The 20,791-nt window shown below is 42.6% G+C and overlaps 1 protein-coding gene across 3 annotated transcripts; it reads right to left on the bottom strand.

Moving 5' to 3' along the window:
• Positions 1–433: 433 nt before the first annotated feature.
• LOC147216121 (uncharacterized) lies at positions 434–7,487 on the bottom strand. Of its 3 annotated transcripts, XM_086178005.1 has the most exons (3): positions 5,386–5,488; positions 3,274–4,404; positions 434–3,204 (listed from the first exon to the last, which is right to left on the bottom strand). In XM_086178005.1, the coding sequence occupies exons 1-3, from the start codon at positions 5,399–5,401 to the stop codon at positions 3,071–3,073; spliced, it is 1,281 nt and encodes a 426-aa protein (XP_086034131.1). In that variant the 5' UTR covers positions 5,402–5,488; the 3' UTR covers positions 434–3,070. The 3 variants fall into 3 exon arrangements, with proteins under 3 accessions (XP_086034131.1, XP_086034130.1, XP_086034129.1); XM_086178004.1 differs by lacking the exon at positions 5,386–5,488 and adding an exon at positions 7,362–7,487 and having other exon boundaries at positions 434–4,404; XM_086178003.1 differs by having other exon boundaries at positions 434–4,404.
• Positions 7,488–20,791: the final 13,304 nt, after the last annotated feature.

The following is a 20,791-nucleotide window of genomic DNA, read 5'->3' as shown; positions in this document are numbered from 1 at the left end:
CGAAACATGAATGGAATCGGTTGCAGTTTATTTATGTGAAAGTACTCATCAGTTTCTCTTGCGGCAAATATTTCAAAAATATAAATGGATAAAATAAAAAAAAAAACTGATTTAAAAGCTCGTTAAATTCTCTGTGACAAAGAAGTAAACAAAATAAAACATTGTGTCAAATTTAAGTCAGAGTGACTCGTCTTAATATAGACGATCTCTTCTAGTTTTTCTCGGGCGGCCTCGTCATCGACCAGGAATGAAAGTGGAGAAAAACTGCAAACATCCACTCCCTGGTGTTCTCACATTCTCCAAGACACCACACCACAGGGACGGGCGGAGGTAAACTGGAATGAAGAACAATGATTTTACATTTTGACAACATTTGGAGAAAAAAAAAAAAAAAAAAAAGGGAAGCAGTCATCAATTCACACTGTGAAAAATAAAATGGCAAGATCAACATTTTATTTCAAGACCATATCTCACAAATTATTGGCTTCTTGTTCAAAAGACACAAAAACCAAACATGTCCATTTAAAGTTATCTCCACTCACAAAGCCCAATTGGATTTAAAAACTTAAAACCTCCTCCATCAATCTTTTTTTTTTTTTTAGATTTTTTTTTTAATGATTGGACACAAACACATTTTGGCATTTATAAACTTCTCTTGTGACCTGACCATGAAGGAGTTAATATCAGTCATGACATACAAGTAATGGAGCCAAACATCTTGTCACAGACATTTTTTTTTTCAAAACATGGTTCTTAAAAACAAGTAAATTAATTCTGTAAAATTAAACCAGAGTAAAGTTCAAGAGAAAAATTACTACTGCAGCTCTAGAACAGCAAAAAACTAAATAAAAAAAAAAAAAAAAAACAGACAAAAAAAAAAAAAAACAAACACTAAGGAAGAGTTTCAGGGCGACTGTGAGGTGGGGAAGGCGTTTGACACAGTTCGTTGTCATGTTGAGCGATGCATGTTACAAAAGTTGAAAAGTAAAAACTAAGCAACGGTAACTGATGAAACGGTACATTCAAAGCTTTGGCAATTAAGGCAAAACAAATATGAAGTATTGATCAACCGAGGAATGGTATTGAAAAAGAATATAAAACATCATGACCCTTATTTTAGACACCATTTCATCCACCTAACCTCCCCCCATCCACCCCAACCCCAATAAAAACTGATCTGACACTAAATAGAGAGCCGAAGTGAACCCTTAAGCTTCTGATACACAGGCGGCAGAATGTTTTAAAAACCAAGAGTGCTTGCGGCTAAAGAGCCAGCAGAGGTCACAGCCGAGTCGATGCGGAGCAGCTGGTTCAGACACGTTCGTCATGAACGGGAACCAAGACTGCTGAACGCTGCAGGTGTGTGTGTGTGAGAGAGAGAGAGACACACGTCTTCAAGTCAATACACCTTTTGGTCCCTGGATGGAGCTGAGGCTTTGACCTTCACAGTTTTCAATCAAAACTCTTCTTTTGAAAAGGTTTCACAATCAGTACGATTGATCAAGAGCTTCTGAAAATCTCATTTTCTCTTATTTGCTTGAAACTTCAAGTAGTTCAAGTTCAGTTAAACGGTTTAAATACTACAAAAAAAAAAAAAAACTGTTAGTGGTAAACGTGTATCTACATATATATTCAAAAAAAAATAAAAGACAGTGACATGTTATGACAGTAACTGAAGCCTTCAACGCTTATGCCAACAGTTCCCCAGCCTCTAGACTTTTGCTGACAGGTAAGAAGTCCATTAAAGGGGTTCCTACTCACTAAAACATTTATAACAATATTTCAAAGTAGATAGCCACATGATGCTTCATACTTAACAAAAAGGAAGACAGAGGCCATTACAAGGCGTCATAAGGTGGGCCTTTCCTCCAGAGAAACTGCATAGAAAGCAAAGATGTCAGCAAGGACAGCCTAAACTATGACAGGAAGAAATCTGCTAGACCCGATGCCGTAACACAATCTGGTGGCACATTTTGGTGTGCCGGCAGGATGGGGCGGCTCAAAAACACTTTTTTTTCCGAAAGAAGAGGATGTCGGAGCTGCGGGTTCTGAGGTCAAGTGGCAGCAAGAAAGACACCGGTAACACGAAGGGATCGAAAAGGAGGTGAGACGAAGATAAACTGAGCCAAGAAACTACCTGCCATTTCAACATAAGGTACAAAAACTTGAGTCGTTCAAGGTTTTTCCGGTCGTGTCCTGTGGATTGCAGAAAACACACAAACGGTAGCCATGAGAAACATTCAAATAATATAACTTTTAAATCATGTACAGCCCTCGCAGTTACCCCGTTACCTTGAATACATCATCAGAACAGACCGGCCTAGTTTCCTCAGCCCACTGACAGCCTCCTAATAAAAAATCCCAAAGCAGAAGCTTCATACAGTCCAGGTAAAAGTTTGCATCGATAAATCAAAAAGTGTGCTGGTGGACAAAACCAAATGCGCTATCAGGAAAGCACCCGCGCTGAGAACATGATTTCATGGGCTCCTTTGTGAGTCCTAGTTTGACTTTAACCACCTGTGGCTGTCCCTGAATGTGGATAGAAAAACACAGAAACACTCATGTTGTTGTTTTTTTTTTTTCTTTTTCCTTGTCAGAACAACCAATGCAAGCAATGAAAACAGTGTTAAAAGAAGCTAATTAGTCCTTCGGCTCTCTATACAGTTTTAAAATTTGTCTGGACTTTTTTTTTCTCCCCTCCAAGTCATTCCCCAGCAACCGTGAATTGAACTGTGTTACAGTAAAACTGACAAACACTACATTTGAGAACTGAACTCAAACAAACAGTCTATTACTACTACCCTACATGCCAGTTCTAATAAAAGATTTTTATGTCGAAGATGACAGAAACAAAGTTAGTCAGGAAAAGCGTTGAATATCTAGCCTACTCAATTGACAGATGTTAAAAACGTGTATTTTAAATTGACAAAATTGTATTTTATGTTTTAAACAGCAACTAGTTTGTTGTTTCTCGTTCGTGCTCTGCAAGTTCATTTTGAAGCTCCCGCCTTTTTCCTTTTCTTTAATTCTCACGGAGTCGGCCTCCTTGCGCTGCTTGCGGGATCGTTCATCAAGCCTGATTACTGACTTCAAAACTGGCATCCTGATCGAGGAGCATCTCTTCAGCATCGTCGTCGTCCTGGATGGCCACCGTGTCCTCCCCGTGCTCCACCTGCTCCTCCAGCAGCTCCTCTTCATCCTCCACTGCAGAAGGTGAATCATCAGCTTCCGAATGGTTGGGAACAGAGCTGTCGAGATCTGAATCGCTTCTACCTTTGCTTTTGTTGGTCGAACCTTTCGGGCGGCCCCTTTTGCGAGGAGTGCCGTCCTCATCTTTAGCGGTAATCGAAGGACGACCCCTCTTTCTCGGGATTCCATCCTTGCGGAAGTGAGCACCTTTTTTGGAATCGGATTTACGGGGCCGTCCGCGACTCCGCCGGGGGGCCGCCGGGGTTCCGTCCGGAGGATCCACGCGGGGATACTTCCTTGGCCTTCCCAGTGGCTTCCAGACCCTGGGCCTTTTCAGCTCACCGGGCGAGGGCAGGGGGTACTTCCTTGGTCGCCCCCTTTTGGCTGGCTCTTTTCTCGGTCGGCCGCGCTTCCCTGTTTTCTTGGGGAGAATCGCTTCCAACCTGGAGGGGGCGACATGTTCTCTCTGTGGCCGTCCCTCCTCGTCGAGCAACAGCTGTCCGGCCGATTTCTTGTTTCCAGAGCCTTTTGGCCGGCCTCTTCCTCTCTTAGGCTGGGACCCGGCCTGGTTTCGATCATCTGTCAAACTTTTCCTTGGTCTTCCTCTCCCCCTTTTAATTCCATTGGAATCACCCAACCCGCTCTTCCGCGGCCTTCCTCTCGCCCGTTTCGGAGAGTTTAGATCGGCTTCGCCCTCGCTGCTGCCATCTCTATCGAGCTTGGGGGTTTTGGATACGGACCCCTTAGGTCGACCTCTTTTCCGAGGGGTTTCGGCACCGCCGTCATCTTCCGCCTTGCGCTTGAAGGAACCTTTAGGACGACCTCTTCCCTTTTTTGGAGTATCACCATTCAGTATACCTGCAGCGGCCTTTTCAGCTGTGCTTTTATTCAGAGACCCTTTTGGCCTCCCTCTTTTCTTGCGAGAACGGTCTTCATTACTGGCCGGTGTCTTGACGCCTGACCCTTTCGGGCGACCTCGTCCCCGTCCGCTTTTGGCCGCGCCGTTGGAGATGCCAGTAACCAACTCTATGACGTTCACCTTCATTTTTTTCGAGCCTTTCGGCCGACCCCTTCCTCTTTTCACTGGAGTGCTGTCTGACGTGTCCACGCCGGACTCTGGCTTGCTCGCCGCATCTCCTTGTTCGGAATCGGCCATTCTAATCTCTTCTTCCATATTGCTGCTCTCTGCTTGGACTGCCTCAGTTACAGTGGCACCTGCAACATTAGACACGGTTACGTTTTTTTTCCTTCAATATATCAAATGTTAAATGCTGACATGTTGAATGAACAACTTCTGCTTTAAGTTAAATGTCAACTAAGGGACTCAAGATAAGAGTAGCGCATGACCGTTGACTCGATGACGGTTTTAAAACATGAAAAGTAAATCAAATACAATAAGTTAAGTCATAAATTCTGCGTTTATCTTTTGTGTCCTGTTTTGGGGGGGAGGGGAAATCACACTGTCGAAGTTGTAATATAACGTCTTGCAGTTCTGGTCAGTTCATTTAAAGCAAAAAGAAAATGATTTTAGCTTCATTGCTTCTTCATGTCTTGGTAGGACTAAGAAAAAGCAACTCTAAAATACTAAATATAAAAATAAACCAACTAGTTCACACACAAGAAAAAAAAAAGAAAAGTAAAATAGAATGCTGAAAGCAAAGATGAAAATCCAACAAATCCTTAATATTTGACTTGGAAAAATAAGAAACATTTTGTGGCAACAGCCACAAGTTATCTGTGGCTATGCGATTATCCCAAATATCCCAACGTTAACCTTAAACAAACAATCAAAACACCAAATTTCATCAACAGGTACAGAAGTACTTTATAAGCATTACATTGAAATGTTACGTGTACATTTAACAGCTGTATTATTACTATGAAGTCAGACAACATGGTAAAATTTGTAGATCTTAAATTTGTAGTCTTAGATCAGACAACATATCCATATTTGAATGAGTGCCAAAGTAGGAAAATAAAGCCTCTCTAATCCTTAATTTCTACTGGTTCCATCAGCATTGTGCCCTTTGAAGCTGAAAGAGACTTCTCTTCTGAACGTTCGACTTTCAGACGTGCTTAATAATATAATTTAAAAAAATTAACAACACAGAGATAGGCGACAATTTAGAACGAAACTTTTTGGAGGGACAGGAACTCACAGCATTAATTCTCCCTCGTACTATCAAAGTAACGTACCATATATAGGCCCCATATGTAAGTCACATCATATGTCAGCATTACATTACGTCACCACTGGTGGCTAAAGGCCAGAAGTCAGTCGGTCAGAGGCCATTGGACGCCACGGGCAACGAGAAATTCATCTTGAAAAGATGAAAAAAAAGAACTTGTGACACATTGCACCCCTCAAAATTGCAGCAATCGAAACAATGCCAGACAAATAGGCTCGACTCCATTTTCCCCCCCATTTTTGTGTTTAGGCTCATAGGATTATCACATAGCACCCAAGTGTTGCCTTCATTTCAGTTGCCTCTTGAGGCAGCGTGCAACCTCGCCAACAATGTCAGTGGGTGACGATGAAGCCGAAGAAACCCCTGCAGTGGTGACAGAACCAGTAGAAATGAGGGCCAACTTAGAAGGAGGCTTCCCATATCAAACAGATAGTTTCCTCTTTTTTTTAGAACTCATAACTAGGTCTACTTGGAAAAAAAAAGTCAAAACATGACATCAAGACAACCGGGACTTTAAATCTATAGAGACAATGTTCACTACGGTTTTTGTTGGTAAAGGGGCAATTTTTTGACAATATTTTCATGCTTTTCTGCCACCGGTTTCAAGATTACGGGCCACAATGATCTACATGGCAACTGACATTAAAATTTGTTTCCCAAACTATTTCTCAATGTATGCAAAAGCCATTTGGTTTTGGTTCTTTGCCATATTAGCAAAAGCAGATCTGAGATTTTGAGAGTGCAGATGTATACTCATCACACATAAGAAAATGTATATTTCAAATAGCAATGTCAATTACTGTTGAATATTTATCATAAAGACTTCAGTGTCTATCAACATTAACCCTACAGTTTACCAAAACTTACATGACTTCCTTAATATGTATACATTCTGTTGAAAAGGAAATAAAACAAAAGAGAATGCCTATGGAGAATTATAGAATTAAATTATAGTACAGCGTGGAAATTGCAAACAAAGCCCAAATACATTATTACAGTATTTCTTCTTTGTCACAAATGTCAATATAGCATGATTCTTCCATTGTTTACATTTAAAGAAAAATCAGCTCTTTTGCCTCTTGATAATTCCCAGACACAGAACGAGAGCAAAAAAAAAGGAGAAACAAAAATAGACAGATGTATACAATTTATACTTTCATAAAACTATTACATAAAAAGAAACATAACACAGTTAATAAGATGAGTTCTTTTTTTCCTGCACTGACATGCCTACGAGGGAATTTACGTTACAAAAACAAAAGATTTACTGTGGAATCCGTCTTTTCTCTCGAATATTTAAACGTGCAGCCAGGTCCTCTGAATTTGCGAAATTAATTTTTCACACCCATAGTAGATTAATAGGTTATTTTCCCCTTAATCTATAACATAAACCTGTAATTAACGATGAAAATTCTATTTAAATACATACCAGGACGCAGCCGTATATTCTGGGAAATTACATGAGGATGTCGGCAGCATTTTTTAATCGGGGATATTATTGTTGTTTGTTTAAGAGAAAGGACGAAAAAAAAACCGAAATAATGTTTAAAAAAAATCCCGTTTGCAGCCCGTGAAATAACATAATTATAAATATTTTTTAAAAGAGTGGCTCTGCCTATGTTCTGGACTACAATCTTGAAATGGCGGGAAGGCGTTCATCAGCTCAAAAAAAAAAAAAGGCAATAACCTGGACAATAAACATGGCTGCTTGATAATATGTCCGTTATTATTAGTTTTCTAGGTGACTATGTAAAAATTTTTAGACTTGAACGTCGAAATAAAATTATTACAAATTCAATTTCTTCCCGGTTGCACTACCGGACAATACATTAACTCAGTTTAGAAGCAACAAACAATCGCCATGGTTGTGGAGCAGCTTGTTTTCCAGGTGATAGCCAGATACAAAATCGACGGCGATGGAAAGAATAGTTAAAGGAGAGACGCTTTAAAAAAAATGTGCAGTCAACCGAGTGTGCATCTTACCTTTAAAAAAAATCCTCGGGTATATTTTAACCTCAATTCGCCATAAAATATTGATTAATCGCACCACCCATAAACCTAAAATACGCGCTAATTGTTGCTGTGATGGCGGTTTAAATTTGCGATCACTTCCGGGCGTCCGTCAGTTTTATAGGGCTGTTGCGCAACCTGGAGCTAAGATTTTCAGTTCCGCCTGGAGCTCCAAGGGATTAAAACGGGGTTAAAACGTTAATTTTTAAATTGTAAATGTAAATGATAATTTCTATTTCGAATTATTCATGTGCAAAAGCCAATGGGTTCTATGTGTAGTGTGAAAACAACATTGATCTGTGATCATTCTTGCAGTAAAATCTGTCTCTTAAAAAAAAGTCTATATTTCACATAAATATACATATGTACAAAATATTCATTTTAATATATCACCACAATTCATTTCTTACGGGACAAGACTAAAGATAATACTCATATTCATTTCAATTACACTTCTTTTGCCTAATTTCTGAGGTAGTTTTAAGAGAAGACCTAACTTTCTTCCAAAAAAAATGAAGTATAATGTTGGAGCTGTAGACTGGTAAAGAATGCATCGATTATGATTGCAAATAAACAAACATGCAGCTTTATTGAGGGATTTTTTTAGCTATTCAAATGGACATGGAGAGGTCAATATTTCTTAATAACTTTCTCATTGACCGATGATTAAAGAAAAAACAAAAAACAAAAAAACCTCTGGCAATATGTATGTTAGCCCACTTTTCCCATTAAGTAACAATTTAGATGAGGAAAAAAACAAAATAACTAATCTAAATGGTGCTTGGGGATAAATGAAAAGTATACATTTAACCATTCATAGACGTTTCATTGGACTAGAGGGATTTGTTAATATCTATGCTGCATAAAATAAGTTGAAAACGCGTGGTATAATTCATTTGGCATCTACAAGATACTTCATCAAAAACACATGGGCCTGTAAAGTTTTAAGCTTCATAACCTAAAGCACACCAAAGAAAGTCAACTATAAAACAGGAATTTCAATAATGATTTTCATGCACTTGATTTTTATTGAAGAAACTTCCCTCCAACACGTGGGTGCTCAACATGTTTATATTCGGTAATCTGCTTTCACGCCGAGATAAAGTGCAAAGTTTGAATTGATATCTGTGATTGGTAACATGAATTTAATCCGAAGTAGGACCGTGGCTCTGCACTGCCACCCTCAGGCCAAAGATTTGCAACAGCACAGTGGGACATAATGGTACTCTAGATGACCAAAAATGCAGTATCTATCCCTCAATTCAGTTGAATTATAAAAGCATCCATTCAGATTAAGTATGCGATGATGAATATAGTCAAAAGTCTCTAAATCTACTTCATATATCACATTCCATGTCATTCTATTTAGTCAAGTACTGAATTATGCAGTGAATTTTTGAAATGTTTTGGAACCTTAAATCAAGTCATATTGAGCCAAACGTTGATCTCATCAGCATCCCAAGTTGCCGTGCAAAAAAGCTTGATATCGTTTCAGGGGAGGAAAACTTTGTATTTTTGATGAAGGTGAGGAACCTGTGGACACATGCTGTTTTTTGTGTTTATTTCTAGAATTATTTCATGATGCATATATGCCCTTCTCTAGCATACTGTCCCCCGTGGCCATGGTGGGTAATGCACACAAACAAAGGACTCATTGTTGCGCTGGAGAGATTCTGAACGATGAATATAAAACTTTAGAAGATCTGGGGACAGGGGCACCGGGTCCTTGGTCAGATCGCCATCCAGCTCCATGATGAGATCGACAACAGCAGAGATGCAGAGAACTCCTGCAGGTCTTTTCCAACCTGTACCATTTGTTTTTCTTTATGTTTGGATACACCGTACCATGTTTTGCATGTGTGCTTTGCTGTATTCAAACCAAACAACAGCAACAAAAACCTAGAGCTGTGATTTTATGCAGTATCATCTAAATAAAGAATATCCATTGGAATAATGACAAAAGACAATATGAAACATATGTTTGTGTTTTCTATATGTAGTACAATTTTGTGGAAAATGTCGTTTTAATCTAAAACTCTCAAAAATGAACTGCATATAGAATTAAGTCCCTTTGCCATTTTCCAAAATACGATTGATAACAGGAATAGTATTGAAAGCAGAATTGCACGATGAAAAGTTGCGTAAAAGAAACAGCCCTTGACTTTCAAACCTGCAGGGCTCTGTAATTTCCAGTTGCTTTGATCACGAAAATAATAATAATAATTACAAAATAAACGTTTGAAAGTAAATCATCTGGTAATGTGTCTGCATCATCAAGACCCAGATGTTGGTAAATATACATAATGTGAAATTTGAAATGTTCTTAAACTAAGGGACATCTATCATCGTTATTGGGGAAAAAAAAACTATCATTATTATTCAAAAAAAACAAAACAAAAAACGAAACTATTAACGTTATTTAAAAAAACAACAACAAAACTATCAACGTTATTGTCTGCCTCCTCTTTCGAAAGTCACCCGCCACCCGAGCCGGTGAACATCCACCTCCTGATTGGTCAATTGTATGCTACGTCACAAAGAGAGGGGATTCTGGGTAACCTCCTTCAGCAAGGGCGTGCTAATATCGCTAATAAAATAATGAAAAGAAAAGAAAAGAAAAGAAAAGAAAAGAAAAGAAAAGAAAAGAAAAGAAAAGAAAAGAAAAGAAAAGAAAAGAAAAGAAAAGAAAAGAAAAGAAAAGAAAAGAAAAGAAAAGGATGAAAGTGCCACTTCCCCGGAGGTGCAGGTAATGGAATCACGTCCACATGTCTCGAGCCCGTGAAGTGCGAAATCACGCGAGATCTGACGTCACTCGTCGCCTCCCTCAGCATCCCTCGGGTTTGGAGCATCAACATGTCCCCATCGCAGTCACCGGCCGGGGAACCAAAGCGATGGCGACTTTCATAGTCGTGCGAGTTTTGCTGCAAAAGCCGACACGACAGCGGCCCACCCGTAGGTTTCCAATGCTAAAATCGCCAGTGACCAACTTTCACTCATCTCCAGGTTATTTGGATAACTTTAGCATGCAGGCTTATCAGTCAATTACCTGTGAATCATGCAAAACAGCCTGCATTTTTATTTATTTGTGAAAAAAATAAATCAACATAAACACAAGGCAATTCACAGTGTAAAACAAAAAATGTGCGCATGTTAAAAAAAAAAAGACGTTTTTTAATTTGCCTTTTTTTGTCGTCTTCGACACAAACGTGGGGTTTCTCTTCCTGTAGATGTTGTGATGAGGCTGCGCTCCGTGAAATAGACGCAGCCTGTGATGAACAACAGACATCAGTCCTCTAAAAGTTGGGGATGGCGGATATGGACCCAGGAGTTTGTCAAAAAAAATTGAATTTCCTCCCGAATTAATTTTAAAGTATTTATGTTTATTAGTGTTTGGGAGCTTATTGGTGAATCTGCATCTGCGACCAGTATAAAAGCAGCTCCAGGTCCAGAGGACACTTAAAGATAGAATACAGATTTCCTGCTCTCATTAGGACTGTAATTATATATAATATAATATAATATAATATAATATAATTTTATTTTTTTTCAAGTGGCTCTTGGCAGTCTTATCAATTCATGTTAATGCATTTAGACCGATGGCTGTTTCTCCATGACTGAGTGGACATATATGAACAACCCGCTTAATATCCGTATTTATTTGGAACGGGTTTATCTTACACACATAGCACACTTAAAATCATAGGGGATACCCAAATAGTCACATTATTCTGAATGGATGCTGAGTGGTTTATCTGCATGTTGAGTGGTTTAAAAAGAAGTTGGCGCCCCGTTTTATTTATTTATTATTATTATTTTTTTATGGACGTCATGACAGGCCGCAAGCAGCGGTCACTAAAACTTCAAAGGGTTTTCTGTGTCATGCAAATATTTTATTGTGCCTTCAATCACTCAGTTCATGGTAATAATTACAAATGTGATCATTGGGTCGCAATTTTTGTTTGAAACGTCTCAACCCCTTCAAAATCATCCACGTGCCTTTCTGAGCTGGCATATGGCAGTCGTTATTAAATTGTATGGAAGCCAGCGTGAGGCTGTTTAATGACTGAAGTATTTGAATGTTTGAAATTATATCAGAAATGTCGCCCCGGATCTTAACAGCCTTGGGACATCTTATATAACAATCTGGAAGAGCAGCAACATCAGACTGACACATTTCCCAGAGTAGAAACAGGGAAAACATTTTCGAGATTTGAAGGCGTTAATTTACACAGGATGTTCTCTGAATTTCAAAAGACGGTACCTGACATTAAAAGCAACGGTCGATCCGTTTCCAGCCGTGGCTCGTCTGTTAATCCGCACCGCGGACGCTTTCCCCATCTTCCTCCACATTTTTGTTCCTGTAAATGTGTAAAAAAAGTCCCAAACTCGGAGGACATGATGCACCAAGTCACAAATCTAACCTTGGTTACACCAGGTTATAGTCTGGTTAAAAACCTGTTGGAGGGAAAGTTATTGGAGTTTGTTAAATTAATACACCTTCTATTTGTACCTGAATTCTAGAATTGCAGATATACTTAACTCATGCCGGGTTTCTGCTGTGTTCAAAACTAAGCATGAAGACTTTTGGAAATGTGAAATAAAGTGACACGATGAAGAAATGTTTCTATTATTGGCTATCAAGTAATCAGATTAGTGTTGCCGTCCCCGGTTGAGCGTCAAAGTGCTTGAGTCAGACACTGACCCCCTGGTCCCCCTCCCTCTGGCAGTCCTTCCTAATGAGCCGGATGACATCTTGCGTGTGAAAGGGGTGAATAAGGCCACACGGTAAAGCGCTAAGGATATCCGTGCAGTATAGTTGCAGTCTATTTAAAATTGATTTACTCATCCGTCCTCTACGACACGTGGCTCATCGCTATCTGCGATGGACTTAATTGTCTGCGCTTGCCCTTCTATCTGCTGCCGCTCCGCCACGGAAAATCAAAGAGGAGCGGAGACGGCAGGAGAAACAGTTTTCAAAAATAAAGAGAAAGGAAACAAGGAAGCGCAAATTGGTGAGAGGGAGACCATCCCCTAAGGGGGTGGATGGACGAGGAGGTGGTGGACTATCAGGTGAGGCCGAATTGATGAGGTCAGCATCGGTGCGGGAAAAGCAAGAAGAAAAATGCAAATTGTATTCAAGTGTGTGTCTGTGCGAAGAGTGGTGGTGTGTGTGTGTTGGGGGGGCATCAGTCCGAGAGCGAGAGAGAAGTCTTAAGAGAAAATGACAGACGTGGCCGGAGGAAAGGAAAGAAGCGTTTGAGAAAGACAGCCCCTGAGAGACGCTGAACCCGCTGCCCCGTCTCAACCCGCCCCCCCATCCACCCACCCGCACCCCCACTGCAACCCCTCCTCTCCGTGTGCTTCGCCATGGTTACCAGACAGAGCTCCCAATGCAGCCAGCTAATGTGTTTTTCAGCGGCAGGAGCGAGCTGGGTACTAATGTGTCTCTGTCTGAATCCCACACAATCAATGTCAACTGTCCTGGGATGCACAAACACAGCGAGGGCGGCGAGCCAGGGAGCGTCCGGGCGGCCCGGCTGCAGGTCCGGGCCGGAGGACGACCACTTCACTTTCATTTAGTCACCTGCCACCTGCCATCATTAGCCAAGGCAAATAAATGTTGAGTGCAGGAGCCTAATACCGCCTAATACCACCCTCCGATCGCTTCTGTAACCGCTGCTCACGCTAAAAGCCACACGGAGTTGGGGAAATGTTTCAGGCTGCTGAGCTGGAGGCCAATAAAAGCTGGCTTTTGACCACGTAAAAAAGCTTTTAATCTGGCGAGAGTGACTTTAATATACAATTCAATAACATGATTCATTCCCATTAGGGCGGCTGCAGTGTATGTTGCAGAGCAGACAAACACCAATCTCAACAAAGCTCCTATTGTTTAATTAGTTTGAGTGGTATTCAAAAAAGAGAAGCAAACAACCACCCGATTTGAAAAAAAATATTTAATGGTATATTTTCTATACACCAAGGAAGAAAAAAAAAAAAACAAGATTAGAATAAGTCATATTTGTGACGACCCTCCTCCGGGTTCTTATGAGACCCCTTAACTTCCCGTCTTGAATTTGCAGTTTCTGTGCAGAGATTTAAAATTCCTGTGTGAATCGGACTTCGGGGTCACAACCTTGGCTGTCTTTCTATTGAACCACGTTTGTGCTCGCAGCGCAAAGTCAGCCAAAGGTACTGCCCCCTCCAACGGGCTAAGCTGTCCTTTTACATCACGTCTGGAAAATTCTAGGACTTCCCTCCACTTAAAGTTGGCACAGTCAAATCCTCTTAGCACACAAACCCACTCGTTCCGATCTGGGGAATATTTTTAATTGCTGTAATCTCGATCGAACAATCCCGAAACGTGTCGGAGCTTAGACATCGTGGCGGCGTATCACGCTTTATCTCGGGCTTGATAACAGAGGAGGCCACGGCCTCCGGATGCAGCTGCGTGCACCTTTGTTCCCAAGGACCTCACCTGTGACCTTCCATATCATCACAGGTTAAGGGTCTCAGGGACAATGAAGCACACCGTCCGACAGCGGCGTCAGTCAGCCTCGTCCGGGGCAACAAACGACGAATTTTCACGTGAAAAAGGAAAAATATGTTTTCACCGAACCTGCATGGGGAAAAAACGATTTGGTCGCTACCTGCGACACACGCTGCCATGACTCTCCATTGTTAGTTACCGATGATGTCGCAGTTTGGCGTCCTTCGTCTCGACACGTCTGCACAAACCGCACCAGGTCGCAGCTCTGCAACAGAAGGAGAGCACGTTAGAACAAATCATTCGACGCGGTCTTTTCCTGACGCATTACCAAACCACATATTCCTTTTTTTTTTTAACAGTCATCTTTTATCTTTGACATCAATGCCGCTAATCAGTGCAGATCTGTGTTGTCATGTGTTTCTAGAAAATGCCCCCTGCTGGCAGACACGCAGACAATCTCTTTAAATGGACACGTGCAAAGAGGGAAAATGTTCAATTTTAACGTGTAGCTTAGGATTAGCATATGGGATGAGCGTACAGCCGTCCGGCCTGCATGAGAGTTAAGCTCAGACAGAGAGATCATGGAGTTCATTGACACACATGCCCGACTCCAGCTTGTGCACATCCACGCAAAATCCACACACACACAGCTGTGCCTGGAGCCGCAGACAACACTGTCGTCTTATATTTCCTACAGGCCTTGTGATATCACAGGATTATGCAATCGCTCCCCCATGACAAAGATGTTCAGCCTTGAGGGAGTAACACTGATGTACTCTTCTCCAGACAAAATAAATGTCACACATGCCTGACACTGCAGATGCCACGCGAAGAATACGAGCCGGGGTTCAAACCGTGAAAAAGCTCCGCGCGCTAGGATTGCGCGGATGAGATCTTTATCGCTCGCCAAGAAACGAGAACATGTCACCAACTTACAAAAATCTGCCCGCCGTCAGGTGCACGCACATGCCGACATGTGTGTGACTTCACAAAGACGCGCAGCCCTTTCGCTGCCCGTATCAAGACCGCCTCTCTCTCTGTTTCCTCTTTGTCTCCGAGCTTTGAGATATTTTCCTCTGTCCCAGTTTTATGCTGCTCTGCTGCTCTCAGAGGCTCAAGAGACAAAGACCGGGGGATGAAAACCAGAGGCTGGAGGGTGCGTGAACTGAAATATAAAAAAAAAAAAACTAACAAAAAAAAAAACAAAAAAACCCTCAGAATGATCATGACGGTGGACAAATGAGGGAAGATGGCGGGTGGACATGGTCAGTCAAACAGCTCGTCTCGATTTGTCAGCCGGCCTGTTCAAGTCATTTCTGAACTCACCATTTGTCTTTGCCTGGTGTTCCTTACATGAACACACGCAAGCGCTTGGACTACTGTAGGTTTGTACATACATAAAACAAATGCATGTACATATAACAGGTAGACATACACACACACACACACACACGCACACACAGCAGACCCTTACGATGAGTTATTGATCCGTTTTCCCCCTTGAGAGGAAAAAACAACAATTAATCCAGAGGTAAAGAAATAACGTGTAACAAAACCTATTCCGCCCCATCTTCACAGTCTTCCTTTTCTCAGAGCGCTTTACGTGGCGGCGAACAGAAAAGATGCCCGGCACTATTCCCCTCTCGCTACCCCTCCACCTCTCGCTCTGCTCTTTTTGTCTCTCCTCTTCTTCTATCCCTCTCTCAGGCGCTGTCCCTGGCTCTGTTTGTGCCTGTTTCCCTGTGCCAAGTCACACTAATCACTCATTCTCCAGGCGATTAGAGTTCGAACAGGCAATGTCTATGAGGCAGGTATAGGCTACACACACACACACACAGACGCACATGTGTGTGCACGCGCACACGCATGCAAGCACACGCAAACACATGTGCGCGCACACAGATAGACAACTGCATTGATTCCATTATCTGGTGCTGCACCGACACCACCACTTCCCCCAACAGCCACCAACAGCACCTCCATCTATGACCACCTCCTTTCATAAATCTGTGTCACCTACATACATCACACACAAACAGATTCCCTCTCTGGCTCTCTCTCACACACACACACACACACACACACGCGCGCACGCGCACACACACACACACACACACACTCCCAGACACTTATGCAAGCATGCAGTATCTCCAGTGATTGCTCTTTCTTCTTCTCTTGCCTGAACACTCTCTGTCCCCGCCTCCCCTCGCTCTGTCTCAGCCCTTCCTCTCATTTCCATCCTTCCCTCCCGTCTCTCCCTCTCTCTCCTACTCTATAACCTCCAGCATTTTTTTTTTTTTTTTTTGTGGGCGCTAAATCCCCGTCTTGCCCATCCCGCAGTCCGTGCTCACACAATGCCGTGTCCTCGAACAGGTGTCTATTGTCTTTGTGTGCATTTGAACCTTTGCTTGTATGCTCGTGCATCTGGAGAGAGAGTCAGCATGCTGGAGTGTGTGTGATACACAGTGTGTGTGTGTGGATTTTGCACAGCGTGAGGATCAAAGCGGCAGCGAGCGCAAAGGTGATTAACCTCCCCGCCATTTGGACCACAACATTACTGTTCTGCTTGAATATTTCATTTACACGCTGTCTGCTATCTTAGCAATTCATTATGCATCAGCCTATTAGCCTTTGTTGTACAAATTTATAAATATCCTCTTGATGAGTGAGCCATCCCATGGTATGACCTGGAAAAAAAGACTGCCAACATTACACTAATTGTTTTATGATGTTGTTTTGATGCAGCCCATTCCCTCCCCCCCCCCCCCCCTTTAAATCCAGGCACGGAGTGTAGAAATTGAATACCACCCAATAAATTTATTGTGTTGCCCTATTGCGATTGTTGTTTCCGGCTTGGATCGGAATATGCCGGGGAACGGTTTCTTTGTGTGTGTACAGAAAAGAGCAGCGCTTGGCAAAGATTGCTGATATATGCTCTTTTTTTTTTTTTTTTTTTTTTTCCCCTCCTCACTGGAGCACTGCAACGCAATGCGGATACTGAGTGTCTGAGCCACTAGCCAGACACGCTGGGGGGACAGGGGTGGGGGTGGGGGGCTGGAGAGGGGGAGGGGCAGCAGGGGGTGCAGGGAGGAGAGGGAGGTAGAAAGCAAGTTCACATGCAGCCAGTTCTTGGGGACATACAGATACACGCTATCATTACCTACCGAGACAACGGGGGGAGCGGCACAAGCAGACACTTAACTCGGAGGATTTTGTTTCACCGCCGAGAACTAGTTTCGGATTCGACGAAAACGAGAAGCCGTTTAGCTCGAAAAACGCTTCGTCACTGCCAAATGGGGCACGAAATGATTAACGGGGTAAAAAGCCAGGGATGCAACGTACCGCCGTTTAGATGTTTGAATCTCAAACTTGTAAAGACATCAAGTGTGAAATCCTAACATGCCTGATCTGGATGGTTCCCACTTAAAAAATAATTCCCGTTTTTGATCCCCTGCCAGTGTGAAGGATGGAGGTTGTCGGGCACATAATATACGAATAAACCACGGAAACATGCGGCGAGATACAGCTGGTTCTTCACTTCGTTCGACTGCGCCGAGTAAAAAAAAAAAAAAAAATCAAAGAGCATTGCAGAGCAAGGTGGGTGTATTGACGTCTGGATTAGCTGAATCTCAACAGGAAAACCTGATTAGTATCTTAGGTGTAATAGGCTGAAGTCCGCACACAAACAGCCTCATATCTCGCTATTGCGGCAAACCAAATCTGTTTAGGGACACACGTTTTGAATTTGCTGAAGGTGGTATCACAAGACCTCTGACTGCGGGATGACTATTACTGGTCTGCACTTCCTCTCCGTGTCCCTGCAAAATCTAACCGCCGGACGCCGTTGAAGTAGACCTGAAATATGTTGTCACCCTGGAAGACTTGAATTTCCCCTCTACTTTACACATCTAAAAAGACTGAATCTGCTGAAAATGATGACATCCAAAAAAAACAAAACAAAAAAAAAAAACAACCCTTCTAAAAGTCAGTCTATTGCACAGCTCTCAGTCCTTTTGAGTGTCATTCTCTGTGTTGACTTACCGCTTGCAGAGGAACTGAGGGTGACGGCATTCTTGTGAAGTTTAGGTAACACCGCAGGGAAAGCTAGAAGGTTGTACAGTTATCTCCAGGCTGTTTATTATGCGAAACCATACAACCAACTACCTCACACTGCAGAGCACCGGAGCAGGGTCAGCGCCGGAGCCTCCTCGTCTCCCACGCAGAGTCTTTTACCTCCGTCAGTTGTATTCTGTTTGTCTCGTCGTCTCGTTTCATTCATAACGTCAAATTGGAAAATAAACAAAAAAAAATAATAAAATAACGGGGTTTCGAAATAAACACGATCGATAACAAAACCAAACGGATGTGTAGCAGAGTGTTAAAAAAAAAAAAACAACACACAAAATACGGACTTTAAAGTTTAACACTTGGATATTGTTAAACTTGTGAGGAATAGTACTTCAGACTGGTTAACTAACCTCAGTTTATGAATTTTGTGGACTTGTCTCCCTCTTGTGGGTATACACAGAATATAGACCCCCCCCAACACACACACACACACACACACACACACACACACACACACACACACACACACACACACACACACACACACACCAGAGGCCAAGGCACACCTTCTCTGTGTCTGAATACAAAGACGAGCACTTAACCTGCAGTTGCTCACTGTAGGCGTCTGCCTGACCTACTTCTGCAAGTGGAGCTGGAATCTTCCATATCGTCAAAGACCCGATTCAGCGGCACTGAGTACTTCGCTGCCATCAAATACCATCTCTTCTGTCTCACTAAACTCCTGCGCTGGTTAGCGCATGGATACAATCCTGTTGTTTGCATGCTTTGATTTGCCTTAATAGTCGAGATGAGATCACAAATATTGACATTAGGATAAATGATCTGTTACTCTATCCCTATTTAATGTTGTGTTGTGAAAAAAAAAAATCATTTTGAAAATCCATTTATCTGCTAAGGAGCCAAAAAGAAAAATTTGGTATTTCCCAAAATGTCACACTTTTCCCCCATTTTCCTCGACAAACTAATCAATACAGTATTGAAGGTGTTCACATGCTGGAAGGTTTGAAAGCATTTCACAGAAACTATTGTATCTAGTTGAATAGTCTCTGATTTTTATCTTGCATTATATTTCTTGTTTTTCCTCCTTCCTGTTTCTTTTTTGGGCCACTCCGGAGTAACCTTGTTGTTGAAAGCTCCTACACATGCAAATCACCGTCCTTCATCTTTGCTTCAAAACTGAAGCTTTGTCCGGCTGAGGGATGAATTAAACAAGTCCGCGGATTTTTTCAGACATTGGTAATCTGACGGTCCGGCCTACTTTGGCCAGGTTAGCCGGGACACAGCTGAGTTCTTGGGGCTCCTCCTGAAAACTCCAGGGAAACCTCGTCCGGCTGCAGACAAAAAGGGAACTGAACCCCTGATTGTTCCCAACACACCGCCATCATTTGCTACGGACGTAAAGCTATACGCTGAATGCAACCTCCGCGGCGGAAGCAACGCAGACTAAACCTCTATCTCTTTTTATTTTGCCCCGAAACACGTTCACCAGTTTTGAGTGTTTAAACCCAGTTAGCTGTTTACTCTTATTGCACGATTTGGGACTCTCAGTTCTGAGAAGCAATGTGTTCCTGAAATGGCAAACCTGGGCTAAGGATTAGCACGAGGCGCTAACTGACGGAGCGGCAGCAGAAGATAACGACATCTCACAGTGTTGATATCAACAAGGGCAGGCAGGGGTCACCAGTCAGAGGGCTAATGACACAGGACAAAAAAAAAATGTGGATAGCACATGCAGATAGAATTTGTAATAACTACTTTCTGGCATGTAGTTTATACCCTATTGCGTTTTCATGGCGGCGTCCGACGGCTCGGCCCATTGAAACAGGATAAGCTAATTTGCAAGCGTTTAATACGGCACTTTCGGGGCGATGCAGAAACTGTTGGGGAGGAACAGTGTTCAGCGCAACAAATGGGATGTAATAGGTGAGTAATTGGATGACGATTTGGAATAAGAGCACTGTCCAGTCAATCTCCATCTTTCCCCGCTATAAATAATGGGGTGCAGCCACACATTCGACATCCAGCCGAGGTGATCTCCTGCAGAAGCAGCAAATTGGCCGTTGTTAGCAGTCAATGGCTTTGTTTTGACACCCCTCCTGTGTGCCTCAAGGACTCATTGATTACATGATAGCTGCTGCACAGCTCAGTTGCTGGGCCCCACACCCGGTGCGGTCAATGCACCAAAAAGGTTTAGACTTGGCCCGGGCTCGCAGAGCTCAAAACAACCCGGGCAGCGAATATCCACGATTCACAATTGCGCCGAAACCCCCGTCGAGCATTAAATTAAAGACGAGCCATGAAAGTGTTAACTCGGAAAACGTACATTAGTGCCAAATGCTTAATAGAGACATCGGCTGTTTTTTATTGGACAGCTTCCAAATGCAAACCCGTTCACCTCATCTCTCTCCGCTGCCCTCTGCCACATTAAAAGCCCACCCTCTCCCTACCCTTCATTTCCTGTCTTTGGCTACCCTCTTAGCTGCCGACGTGCCTCTTCTTTGTCCTTCATCACTGGAAATATTTCAGGCATCGAAATCTTTTACAACTTTTAATTTTTTTTTTTTTCCTCAGCCAACCTCTCTGTTTAGACCAACTAAGTCTCCCCTCCTTCATCCCCTCGAATCCACTCCTACCCTTTTTAAACCTCTCTCACACTCTCATTCACAGTCCGATCACGCATGAATGCGGCATGGTTGTGCCAATACCAGCTCTTTGCCAATCTGCCTGGGTGTGTTTGTGTGCCAATGTGAATCTGGTGGGAAGCCACTGCACCAGAGGCCGGGGCGGCACAGCCCAACACCCGGGCTGGAGTCGGGTCAGGTGAGGT

This window comes from Fistularia commersonii, chromosome 30, assembly GCF_037954325.1.
Source record: "Fistularia commersonii isolate RoL2024-O1a breed Wild chromosome 30, RoL_Fcom_v1.0, whole genome shotgun sequence".
In the NCBI taxonomy this organism is placed as follows: domain Eukaryota; kingdom Metazoa; phylum Chordata; class Actinopteri; order Syngnathiformes; family Fistulariidae; genus Fistularia; species Fistularia commersonii.
Note: the sequence above shows the minus strand (reverse complement) of the source record. Positions and strands in the feature narration are given on the sequence as shown.